The 13598-nt window shown below is 46.9% G+C and overlaps 1 protein-coding gene across 3 annotated transcripts in view; it reads right to left on the bottom strand.

Moving 5' to 3' along the window:
* Positions 1–13598, bottom strand: part of CACNA1A (calcium voltage-gated channel subunit alpha1 A) — a 309019-nt gene that overhangs the window by 92086 nt on the left and 203335 nt on the right. For all 3 annotated transcript variants that reach the window (XM_080671827.1, XM_080671829.1, XM_080671828.1), the window contains 3 exons: positions 12871–12927; positions 11898–11987; positions 2954–3163 (listed from right to left, as the gene is read on the bottom strand). In XM_080671827.1, the coding sequence (XP_080527953.1) occupies positions 2954–3163; positions 11898–11987; positions 12871–12927 (357 nt within the window). The remainder of the gene's footprint in view (positions 1–2953; positions 3164–11897; positions 11988–12870; positions 12928–13598) is intronic.

The following is a 13598-nucleotide window of genomic DNA, read 5'->3' as shown; positions in this document are numbered from 1 at the left end:
GAAGGACGGAGGGGGAAGGGAGAGAGAGGAAGATTGATGTGAGAGACACACCCATCGGTTGCCTCGCACACATGCCCCAACCAGGGCCAGGGATGGAACCTGCAACCCAGGTATGTGCCCTTGACTGGGAATCAAGCCAGTGCCCCTTTGGTGCTCAGGCCAATGCTCTAACCACTGGTACATTCTTGTAAGACACATACAAGAATGTTCTGAGTGGCCTTGCTTAACTCAGGGCTGATGAATCCACTTTTATATGCTTGAGTTCCAAAGGAAAAATAGAAATAGAAATCATAATGGTGTCCTATTTGTAAGTACCTTGTGTTAGAGATTTAGTTGGAACATCAAGGGAACCAATCGAAGGCACAGTTTTTCTGCCAACTTGGAAAACCTCTCTGATGCCCCCTAGAAGTCCGGTCTTGAGCAAGAGAAAGCCTTTTGTTCTTGCATGAGAAAGCATAGCAGTGCAAATGCCTCTGGGAGAGATAACACATGGGTATTTTTTTGCACTGGCAAAGAAATGTCTAACACGAGGTCTTTTTCTGAGAGGGCTTGCTAGTGGGGCAGGAAGGGCACAGGTATTCACCTAATGGATGGAAGAGAGAGGCAAGGAGGACTTCTGAGGGGAAGAAAGCATCCAGAAAGGGAAGACAGAGGACTCACACTTCCAAGAATTTCAATTTGGGTCACATAGCTAATGCTGTTTGAAGGTCAAGGATGCTTGTTATATTATTCTTTGAAGAGATGGCCTGAACTGACTGTCGTCAAGGTCCTGCCCACTCATTCCTATCAAAGCATTCCCTTAGTTTCTAGGACTCTAGAGAGCTCCCAGTGTCTGAGGGGCATTTTAGGGTCTCCAGTACCTCCAGGACTGAAATGTCAGGGAGGGAAATCTGTCTATAACATCTGGTGCATTCCAAGAACCACCAGAGTTTCCAAGAAGCTTGTTCCCCAGTTACCATGGAAACATGATAGCCAGTGATGCACAAAACCTGAGAGAATTGTCCATGGCATTGGTGGGTCTGGAAGAAACTTCTTCCACCAAGTACAGATGAGGAATTTGAGACTCATAGAAACTCCTATACTTCATTGATTCTAAGACATACATTTTTTGTTCACATTTTGACATTTCTGGAATTGGAGTGTATATTAAAATCGGCATGTCCTAGTTTAAACAGCAGTTTTGTTTTCTTTTTTAGTGGCACATAAAATAAGAGTGCCTTCTAATGGAAGATGTCTTCAATTAATGGATATGTTAATGGCTCGTTCAAGGTCACAGGGCAAAGTAGGGGTAGGCATTGAGGACCAAGGTCACCTGGTGGCCAGGACAGGGATCTGCTATCAGACACAGCTTGGAGTCTGAGTTCAAATCTCAACTTCATCGTCAACTAGCTGTGTGACCCTGAGAAAATTACTTAACTTCTCTGTGTCTCAGTTTTCTCACCTGGGGATAATTAAAGAGCCTTTACAGACACAGAGGCCCAGGGCAGAAAGTTCCAACCTTCTTTTCTTGAACCAGGACAGGCAGAGCAAGGTGATTAGTGGGGAGAATATGGGAGATTAAAAATAGATTATCAGAGGAGGTTAAGACTAGAAGTAGAGAGTCCTCATTTGTAAGAGACTCCAGGGGGACCAAATGCAATTACTAAGGTTGGAACTAGGTCAGGGCTCTTGGAAGGAGACCTGGCCCCTGGGGGGGTGTCCTGGGAGGGTCAGCCAATGTGACTGGAAACAATGAGGGTTACAAGGAGACAGTGACCTGGACCAGGCTCCCAGGCCTCTCTAGGCTGAAGATTCGGCTCTCTCCAGTGGCTGTCTGGGTCAATTCTGAAATATGTTAGAAGGGCAGAGAATCCACAGACCTAAGTCAGACAAGCCAGTAAATGTAGGAGGAGGACAGTCAGCAGGCAAAATGATTTTGGTTAAGTCCTCACTCAGGGGCCACAGCCAGATCCATGGCATCCACTTGCCTTCCTCACTGCCCAGCCACTATTCTTGTTGATTCCTCAAAGCTCTTTACTTTTAAAAAATATTTTTTATTGTTTTCAGAGAGGAAGGGAGAGGGAGAGATAGAAACATCCATGATGGGAGAGAATCACTGATCAGCTGCCTCCTGCACATCCCCTACATGGGACTGAGCACAACCTGGGCATGTGCCCTGACCGGGAATCAAACCTGAGCTCTTGGTTCATAGGTCGATGCTCAACCACTGAGCCACACTGGTCAGGCTCTTTACTTTTTATATCTTGGTCAGAGGTCTACCTTTCACTGCTCCTCCTCAACTCTACCTGGCCATCAACTTTGTTATTATTTCATGCTAATTCCTAGAATATGGGAATAAGTCCAGAAGGTCAAAGCCTTGGGGATTCTGGTACCCACTGGGGGAGCAAGATGCTCTTACATTTGCTGGAGGGGATCCTCTAGGGATGAACCCCAAATACAAGGAGTCAAACAGAGCAGGAGAGGAAAGGGGAAAGAAGCAGAAGGTTTGATAGAAGAGGGGAGAAGCAGAAGTCAGAGATAAGCAGATAAAATGGGACCACTTTTTGGCCCTAAGGCACCCCCATCTCTCAACCACAAATTATTTATTTTAACATTCCCAGAGATGCATGTATGTTTTTATCTCAATCTGCCTTTCTTGCCATCTCTGCCTCTCTGTCTCCCTTCCAATACCTTCTGCACTAGCTCCCCTATGTTTCTCTCTTAGAAAGGGGTCACAGAAGTGTGTGGTGGCCTGAATTCGAGCTTCCAGCTCTCAGGCCCAAAGAAGTTGGGGCCTGTCATTGTGGCAGCAGCAACGTCAGCATCAATCCCAATTGTAGACGTGGCCAAATGAAAAGGCAGATTCACCAAGGACCAAAGAAGGAACACATACCGCTAGAGAAAGAGAACTGGAAAGAAAAAGTGTGAGGCAGGGGTCAGGGAGCGGGCAGGGCCAGGGCCAGGCGGTACTCACAGAGGAAGTCGGAGAGCCACTCGGGCTGGTTGTAGTGAACGATAGCAACACACAGCGTGTTGAGGGCTACCAGACTGAGCACAGTCCAGTAGAAGGCCTGAGTTTTGACCATGCGGCGGATGTAGAAACGCACCCTCCTCTCCTTTTTGTGAAAAAAAGTCGAGTTCTCCAGCTTGGCACTTTTAATGCTGGCTCGGGCAAAGGGAGACCCTGCCAGGGAAAGGATGAAGAATGTCAGGGCGTTCCTGTGGAGGAAATTAACTGTGTGGCTCAGGCACCGATTGTGGCCAAGGGATCCATTAGCCTCCCCCACAAGCGCCCTGGCCTGGGGGAACCGTCATGACCCAAGGCCTGAGCTTTCCAGAGATGGAGCTTACAAGGAGATGTCCCTGAAAGTCATGGTATTGGAAATGACCAATGAAGACTCAGGGTATCAATGAGGAGGCTGACGGGTCTCGCTGCCAGAGCTAACCCTCTGCGTCTCTCCATCTTGGTGAGGTCTGATGACTCTGGGCGCCATGCCATGGGGCAGGATGAGGCAGGAGCCTCGGCTCCGGATCCGCCAGTGCAGGGGTAGAAAGCGGAGCTGCAGGGAGCATGCTTGGAAAGCCTCCAGGAGGAGGCCTGAATAGGACCCTGGTTTTCCATGGACATTTCATTTTAGAAATGATCGCTGAGTCATGAACCAGCTGTGCCTCTGCCTGCACATGTTTTTGCTCTTAAGCACTTACGAAGCGCCTACTGTATGCCAGGCTCTGTTCCAGATGCTCCGAATACTCTAGTTAACAGACAGAGCCTTACCTTCCTGGGACTGTCGCTCCAGTGGGAAGATATACGGTGAAGATAACATAATAAAATAGTTAACAGTGTAATGGAAGGTGAAAAGTCTTTTTGGAAAAGTAAACAGTAGAGTAGAAAAAGGGGATTGGGGGCCCCAGGAGGGACCAGAGGGCAGGCTTCAATATTAAATCAAGTGGTCAAAGTGAAAGTATTGACCTAAATCACTTTAGTATCTTAGGCTGAGTTAAAAGCAAGTGCAAAGGTCCTGAGGCAGCAATGTACCTGCCTATCATATTTAGAAAACAGCATAAGTAGGCCAGAATGGCTGCAGTGGAGGAAAGAAGGAGAGGTGAGGGCAGGTAGGTGACAAGGCAGCTTGTGAAGGGCCTGTGTGCTGAGGGAGGACTTTGGCTTTTGCTCTGAGGTGAGAGCCATGGAGGGTTCTGAGCAGAGGAGGAACGTGCCCTGACACAGGTGCTCACAGGCGCCCTCTGGCGGCCGTGGGAGGAACAGACTGTGGAGAGCATGGATAGGACCAGGGGAGGCTACACTCTAGTCCAAGGAAATGATGATGGGGGTTGGACTCTGTCATGACTGAGAAGAAAGAAGAGTGGGTAGATTTGTGATATATTATTTAAGGTAGATTTCAACGGATTGTGGATCAGTGTGGGTGTGAGAGAGGGAGGAGCCAGGTTTTGACTTGAGCACCCAGAGGAAGAGCGACCATCTACTGAGAGAGGTAGGTTTGCGGTGTGTGTGTGTGGGGGTCGGAGATCAGTTTTGGATGTTGGTTTTATCTTCTAAAATGCCCCTTCTTGAAAACCTTCAATCGCATTCATTTGTTTATTTGTTCTTCACTGGTTCATTCATTCTTTCATTTATTCATCAGTTTTTTTCATTCATTAGTGCACTTATTTGTTCATTTATTCATGCCTTAGTTCATTTATCAGTGCATTTATTTATTCCTTCATTAGTGTGCACCTCTGCTCATTCATTCACCCATCTGTTCATTCATTCACTCATTTATTTACTCATCTAGCCATCCATTATTATTTGTTCATCCATACATCCCTTCATTTGTCCATTCACCTGTCCATCCACCCAGCATGTTCATCAACCCCATCCCACCAGCCAGGCATGGATACAGCTAACATCTTGTCGGATGCCGCCTCCTATTAGCAAAATTCTAAACAGAGGCTGCGAGTTGGCACCCCAGGGGCCATCCATACTGGTTTATCCTGAGTTTGTGAAAGTTGAAATTATTGATCCACATTTAAAAACTTCAGCTTCTCATGAAAGGAGATAATAGCTGACCTTTATTGTACATTTAGTAGGCACCAGGCAGGCGGGACACATTTTACATGAGCCGGCTCGCTCCTCATTGCAACCACAGGAAGTAGGGACTATCATTAACCCACTTTATAGCCAAGGAAACGGAGGCTGAGAGGGGTCTGGTTGGCTGTTAAGAAGCACTGATTGGCTTCTCGGCCACCACACTGCACTCACTCCTAGAACACATGACCATGGAGTGGGGCCGCATTCCCACCTGACAGCCGTTGGCCAGACCCGGGGCTGACTCTCCTCCTCTCGTGCCCTCACCTGCCTCACTCCATAGGACCTGAGAGCCCAGGGAAGCTCCACGTGGCCCTGCCCAGCTGGGGTATTTCTGGTCCCTGCTGCTCCCGAAGATGGGCTCAGACTCACAGGCATCCACAAGGCATGGCAAAGGGAAATGAGATTCTTGAAAGTGTCAGGGGTCAGGGAGGGATAGTCATGTGTGGGGGGAGGGGCGAGAGAGATATCTCACAGTGGGCAGGCGTCTTCCGACTTCTACTCCTGTTGGAGCCACATTGAAAACCTGGCTCCATCACCAAGGTGAGTGACCGTGGGCAAGTCAAGTCACCCTACATCTTGGGACTCTAGTGCCTCCATCTGTAAATTGGGCACAGCCACATTACCCACCTCATAGGGCCATTGGGAGGAATCAATGGGTTAATACACCTTAGTGTGATGCTGGCATATAATGATTATTAGGCCTAAAATCTCCTATTGAACTGCAAGAGCTGAAATCAAGACAGCCCCCATGCCAATTCACTGAGGAAGTCTTTCCTGATGCCCAGGCCTGCAGACATATCCCACAACAGGCATACCAGTCATCAGGAAGGGAGAGGGAAGTGAATATTAACTGAACACCGACTACGGGCCAGGCCCCATACTAGCTGCGTTCTGTCACCTACATTTATTTCATTTCATATTCACTTTGATCCATGCTCTGTTTTTCTATACCTACTTGTCTCTACTTTTTCTCTGTGGTCTGGAATTATAATTGTAGGCAAGACTTAGGTTTTTTAAAAAAATTTTAATAAGTTATTTTCTGAAACCAAATATTTCCAAAATATCATTTCAATATGGAATCAATATAGAAATATATTAAAGAGAGACTTTACACTCTTTCTTTTGGGTGTTAAGTTTTCCAAAATCTGGTATGTTATTATGAAACACATCTCAGTTCAGACAAGTCAAGAGCCAGGGGAGGCCAGTACCAGTCTGGAAAGTTCTGTGGCGAGGACAGCAGTATGTCACCATCAAGGTTTGATCTGGGGATTTTTGGCCATTTCGATGCCCTGAAAAATTCTGTAAATTGAAACAGTGCTGCCCAAGTCATGGGTTGAACTGTCCCTCAAAGAAAGGTGCTGAAGTCCCAAGCCCTGGCACCTGTGAATGTGACCTTATCTGCTAGTTTTTGCAGATGCCATCATGTTAAGATGAGGTCAGACTCGATTAGAGTGGGCCCTAAATCCAATGACCAGGGTCCTTACCTATATATATAAAAGGCTAAGTGACTGGCCGACTGGCCGGTAGCTATGATGTGCAATGACCACCAGGCTGACGCTCTATTCACACAGGAACTGCCAAGCGACAGCAACTTTGCAGAGTGCCCTCTTGCACTCTGGGACCCCTTGGGGGATGTCAAAGAGCTGGTTTCAGCCCTATCCCCACGGGCCAGGCCAAGGGACTCCACCTGCCGGAGGGACCCTGCTCACTCCACAGATGCCTTTTGAGTCCTGGTGCCACCCCAGGTGCAGCCGGCCAGGGAGGGACCGCGGGAGGTTGGCTCCAGGGTGTGCCTGGCCCGTTTCGCCCAGTCCCGCCCTGCTGGCCACCTTCTAATTAATTTCCTTTCAATGTGCATGAATCCATGCACCGGGCCTCTTGTAAGAGGAGAAGAGACACAGGGACTCACAGGAGAAGACCTCGTGGCAAAAGAGGCAGAGACTGGAGTGATGCATGGACAAACCAAAGGTTGCCAAGAATTGCTGACAACACAAGAAGCTAAGAGAAAAGCATGGGCCAGATTCTCCCCTGGAGCCTTCAGAGCCAGCTCAGGCCTGCCAACACCTGGATTTCAGTGTGAACTCTGGCCTCCAGAACTGTGAGATAATAAATTTCTGTTGTTCTAAGCTGCCCAGTTTATGATGCTTTGTACTGGCAGCCCCAAGAAACGAATTCAGCCCACGTGGAACTTGTATCATTAAAGTTGGATTTTTCTAAAGAGATGGTGCTGTGATGGCAGCTTCCATTCATGGCTCAATTTTTCCTACAGGTGACTCAAGTTCTACAAGTTCATCAACTATAAATGAGGCCTGGGAGTGGTGAGAGAGAGAGAGAGAGAGAGAGAGAGAGAGAGAGAGAGAGAGAGAGAGATATCTACTGGCTGCCTCCTGCATATACCCTGACCAGGGCTGGGGATCAAACCCACAACTGAGGTACGTGCCCTTGTCTGGGAATCGAACCCGAGAACCTTCCATCTGCGGGCCAACGCTCCAACCACTGAGCCAAACCAGCCAGGGCATCCAACATTTCATTAGAACCACTGTTATTATCATTTTATTTTTTACAGAGATAAATAAAGGTGAAGAGATCTCTTTGTCAGAACCCTGGAATTCTAGAGGTCTCTTTCGGGTGGTTTAGGAGACCACAGTGGTTTTTGAGCTACCAGACAAAGAAACTGGAATTTGGTGGGTTTGCTGGCAGCAAGCTTGGTCCCAGGAGACCAAGTCACTGGCCTGCATTTTGAATCTGTTTAGAAAGCTGAACGTCACCTGCTTTCTTAATAGGTGCCGTAGGACACCGTCAGGTCTTATTCAGTCTGACAGCTCGTACTTCAGTGTCTCGCCGTCCCTTTATCACACGTTCATCAAATGCCAGCCTGAACTCTGGGTTCTCCAAGGAGCAAGTTTTCTTATGTCAGCCACACATTCAAGAGCAGGCTCTCCCACAGACAACCCCCCTGTGAATATCTCCCACAGTTTCCTGCATCGCCCCCTTCTTTGAGCTGAACTGTGTCCCACCAAATCCACATGTGGAAGTCCTAACCCTCAGGCCCTCACCATGTGACTGTATTTGGAGACAAGGCTGTTAAAGAGGTAATTATATTAAAACGAGGTTATGAGGCTGGGCCCTAATCCAGTATGACTGGTGCTCTTATAAGAGGAGGTTAGGACACACACACACACACACACACACACACACACACACACACACACAGAGGGATGATGATGTGAAGACACAGGGAGAAAAGGACCATCTTCAAGCCCAGGAGAGCGGCCTCAGAAGAAACCAACCCTGCTGATGCCTTGGTCTCAAACCTCCAGCCTCCAACACTGTGAGACAGTTAAGTATCTGTTGTTTGAACCGCCCAGCTTGTGTTATTTTATTATGGTGGCCCTAGAGAACGAATAAACTCTCCCCGTTCCACATAAAGCCCAGTTTAGAAATACCTCCTTCAGAAAACTTTCTTTGCTTTTCCACCAAATTCCTCCCTGCCCTGGATAGCCATGAGATCCCTTATAATTAGTCTTCATTGCTTTTACGTAACTTGAAGCTTACCTAATTACTTTTCTGATTTCAAAAGCAATGCATGTCATGAATTCGTATATTCCAGAAAAATATCACATAAATGATGAAAATCCCTCCTAGTCCTCCAAGTTCAACACCTTACTCTTGTGGATGAGAAAGGGTGCTGAAATAATTCTAACCTAAAGCCACCTCCCAGGGTGATCTGACCATAAATTCCTACCTGGACAGATCATAGAAGGCAGTCATGCCCAGGCATTTAGCTTTAGGAAAAGGGTTATCTGCCTTAAGCAAGCCCTGCCCATTGTTCCTGTGCATCTAGGTTAACAGACCTTTGAAATACATCTTTCTCAGACCCCTCAGAGGCACAACCACCCTCAAAGGAGCATATGATCTTGTTAACTATCCTGTAATCCAAATGCCTGCCTTGCTTTCTTTTCTTTTAAAAAAAATTTTTTAAAAAAAGTTTCCTTAAAGTTGATTTCAGAGAGAGGAAGGGAGAGGGAGAGAGAGAGAGAAACATCAATGATAAGAGAGAATCACTGATTGGCTGCCTCCTGCAGGCCCCACACTGGGGATCGAGCCCACAACCTGGGCAGGTGCTCTGACTGGGAATCGAACCATGATCTCTGGGTTCATGGGTTGACACTCAAACACTGAGCGTCACTGGCTGGGCCCTGCCTTGCTTTCTCTCACCTTCACGTCATCTTCCTTATTTTCCCTCCTTAATCTCAGATATATAAAAGAAGCTGTAAACTGCCATTCTTCAGAGCATTGGAGGGCTTGCTTCCTGGCAATGTCATCAATTTGTCTCAACTAAACTCATAAAAATTCTCCACAACTTTGGACGTTTCTTACATGAATACACTCCTTACTACTGTCTTTAAAATGGGAACATACATTATACATAATGTTGTGTAACCTGCTTTTTACACTGATAAATATATTTCAAAACCTTTCCATGCCAGTATCAACCTCATTCTTTTTCTTGGCTGTATTGTATTCCACTGCATGTAAACATTATAATATCTTTAACTATCTTCCCATTTTGGGGGCACATGTGCTCTTTCTGGTTTTTACTTTTTGAACACCAGAAACAATGTTGCTGAGAAGAAATCGTGCATAGATATTTTTTAATTTTTTAAACATATTTTTATTGATTTCAGAGAGGAAGGGAGAGGGAGATAGAAATATCAATGATGACAGAGAATCATTGATAGGCTGCCTCCTGCATGCCCCCTACTGGGGATCGAGCCCATGACATGGGCATATGGCCTGACTGGGAATCAAACTGTGACCTCTTGGTTCATAGGTCAACGCTTAACCACTGAGCCACACCAGCCAGGCCTGTACATAGATCTTTTGCATACATGAAGATATACTTAGAAGTGGAAATGCTAGGTCAAAGGACATAAACATCTAGAATTAATTATTTAAATAATGCCAAACCATACACTGCAAATTATAGTCTTGCCAACGGCATATGACAATGCCACCTCCTCACATCCTTGCTGACATTAGGTAGTACCATTTTTCATCTTTTTTTCAAATGACTGATGAAAAATAACATCTCCCTGTTACTTAAGCCCAGGTAGCTAATCTTGCTCATAGAGGAGATCCTGACTTGGGGACCCCATTTTTTCAGTGCTTGGCATTTGATAAATGTGGTATGAACAAAAAAGATTACCTATTTTAAAAAAACCAATCATATTTTTTAAAAATGGAGGCAACCTAATTGGGAAAACACACAGGACAGACATAACCAACCAAATGCAATGAGCACTGATGAAGCTCTAGTCCTTGAACTCGCTGGAAGGAGGGAGAGATGCATCCACAAGTGAAGAGAACTAGTTCATCATTAAGGGGAAGGGTGTTGTGGCTAGAGGTTACAAATGCAAATGGAAACAAGCTTTAAGGTATCATTATAAACTGACTTTACCGGGGAAGGAAATGAAATGGGGAATGCGCGGGGAATGCGCAATGGCTGGGGCGGGGAATCCGTGAATGCATGGGTACTCGGCAAGTTTATAAATGGGTTCACTGTATTTTTGAAACTCAGAAGCGCTCTGTGAATAATGAGTTGAAAAGCTGTTAATATCTTTGATCCTATAATTATCCCCAAGGAAACACGCCCAAGGGTGGGGGCAGTAATTGTACATAAATGTTCACAGCAGTGCTCCTCATAAGGGCAAACATTGGAAACAGCTCAAATACCATACAATAGAGCCATGGCTAAGCAACTCTGGGGTAACCACCCTTATGGAGTATGAGACCGCAATGGAAATTACGTCAAAGCTCAACAGGAAGGTGATAAACTAGGGATAATTGAAAAAAGCAGAGTATAAAGTAGTTGGTGCCAATGGATTAGAAACGTGTGTATATTAAGTTCTCTCCTTTCCTTCTTCACTCCCTCCTTCTCCCATCCTTTCTTCCTCTCTGTTCCCGCCACACAGTTCCCCCATCGGCCTATATGCTTTCTTCCTTCTGCATCTTGTGTTATTTCCTCTGCCTCAATGCTCTCCCACCACCTCGTTCACCCTTGGAATTTTAAAAACCCATTTCAAAAACTAAGATATTCTTGGCAAAGGTCAAAAGCAACAGAGTCTCGATCAAGAGGGATAAGCAGGAAAAGGGTAAGTGTCCCCTCCCACTCCAAACTCTGCCCTTTGAGATAACCAATGACAACCGTCTAAGTGCAGCCTTCTACATGCTTCTCTTTGCTTTCACTGCCATGGTGAACCCCTATCCAGCCTCCAGTTCTCAATTCAATGTCACCTCCTCCACGAAGGCTTCCCTGATCACACCTACTCTCCCAAGGCAGGCCAAGCCCAGGGCATCTCCTCTGCAGTGCCATTATCATGACAGGTTTATTTGTATAATAATCTGTTTAATATCTGTTTCTTGCACTAAATGGCAAGCTCCATGTGCGAGGGGTGTGGTCTCTGTCTTGTTCACAACTGGGCACCTAATAAGAGCAGCCACTTAATGGGTACTAATGAATAAGATTATCATAATGAATAATGAATGAATAATAATATTGTCATGAAAATGAGTGAATAATGTCAGGCAACATTACCGGGAGCTTATTTTTTGCTCAGTGCTGTTCTAAATGCTTACGGTGGATCATTTAGTCTAATCCTCCCAACAATATTAGAAGACAGGCACTGCCGTTATTCCCATCATCATCATATCTGCCCAGGACACACAGGTACGAAGGGGCAGAGTCCAGACCCAAACCCAAGCAACCTGGGCCCAAGCCTTCAGCTCGCACCTCCCGGGTGATCGGCGATAAACAGGAGGGACTCACCCACAGAGGCGATATCGGCCAGCTGATCCTCAGCCTCCTCGGGGTTGAGCAGGTCTGTCTTGCTCTTCTTTATGGTGGCTCTCCGCAGAGCTCCAACAATGGAAACATGGCAAGAGAAAAAGACGTGACCCTTTTTGCGATAGCAACGATATCGACCGAGTGTTTCCTCGGGGCCAGGCACTCTGCCAGGGACATTCTAGGTGGCATTGGAGCTAACCCTCGTGGCAATCCAGTTTGGTGGGAAGTAACAGGCTGGGACTGTGGACGCCCTCCCTCAGTATTTAGTCTTCATTGCCCAGAGCTCTCCAGAGGACAATGAGTTGAGGCATTAATTTCTAATACAGTGACTTAGTCAACCCCGTGGGTAATCTCCTCCCTTCCCCCCAAATAGTAAAATCCAGTTTGTAACTTATGGGATGGAGTCCCAGCTTCTTTACTTCCTTCTTACTCCTGGTATTTCCAATAAAAACGTGTTCCATCTAGCCGAACTTCTAACACAGGAGACAACTGTCCTTAACAGTAAGCTGGATTCTTGGTGAAATGATTATTAAACTTTTTTTTAATTTAGCAAACACAAAGGGTGCTGACCCTGAGCCGGGCACTGTTCCAGGCCTTCTATTTGGAAGAATCGAGGTAGCCCTTATAAACAACCCTGTGCCGTACGTGTTACTGTGGTCATGCCCGTTGTGTAGATGAGAAAAAAAGGAGGCACAAAGCAGACGAGGTCGGGACATGGTTAAGGCAGAAAGGGTAGGCTAGAAGGTGCAGACTCTGCCGAGGTTCTGAAATCCCTCGAGGAAGCAGATTTCTGCCATTCCCTGTATCTTCCTGACCCTAACCCTGACCCAATCTCATGTTTGTTCTTGGCATCACCCGGACCCTGAACATCCATGCCCTGGAGGCCCCTTAGGACCACGGGGCCTGTTCCCCCCTCTCCCCTGAGACCCACCCGAGCCAGGTTCAGAAGAGTTACCATCAAAGGGGTGCCTCTGCTCCCCGTCAGTTTCATCCTCGGCGAGGATCACCTCTTCTGAGGAGGAAGAGCACACAGTTAAGCTCCAGTGTCCGGAGGGCTCTTCGGGGATGGGTTCCCTCAGACAGAAAGGAGAAGGGTCTGCCCAACCACTTTCCCTTGCCCATGGCGACAGCGCCATCAGCCGGAAATGTGCTACTCAGTTATTTCTGACTCCCAGCCTCACTTCAGCAAAAGTAGCAATCGCCAAATTATCCCCACCTTCCTCAAAACAAAAACCAACTTTCTTCCTGTAGCTCACAGACTTTGCCTGATCGGCCCCGTCACCTCCCTGTCTTCCTCTCCTCCCACTCTCCCCTTCCCTTGGCTCCAGCCACACTGGCTTCCTTGCTTTGACTCCACTCTGTGGCTCACTCAGGGCCTGTGCACTTGCTGTTCCCGCTGCCTGGAACACCCCTCTTTAGACAGCCACATGCTTCCTTCTTCATTTCCTTCAGGTCTCTGCTCAGATGTCACCTCCTCAGAGAGACCCTCTCTGATCACTTGCCTCCTCTGACCATTCTCTGCCTCCTGCCCTGCTTTATTTTTCTTCTTAGCATTTGGCAGCACCCAACATTATCCGTCTTTGTTTATTTTCTGTCTCTTTCACTAGAAGGTAGAGCCCTGGGGGCAGGATTTGGTCTGTGTTGTTCACTGCAGTATCTTTAGTGCCTAGAATAGTGCCTGGC

The sequence above is a fragment of the Plecotus auritus genome (genome assembly GCF_963455305.1).
Source record: "Plecotus auritus genome assembly, chromosome: 6".
Taxonomy (NCBI): Eukaryota; Metazoa; Chordata; class Mammalia; order Chiroptera; family Vespertilionidae; genus Plecotus; species Plecotus auritus.
Note: the sequence above shows the minus strand (reverse complement) of the source record. Positions and strands in the feature narration are given on the sequence as shown.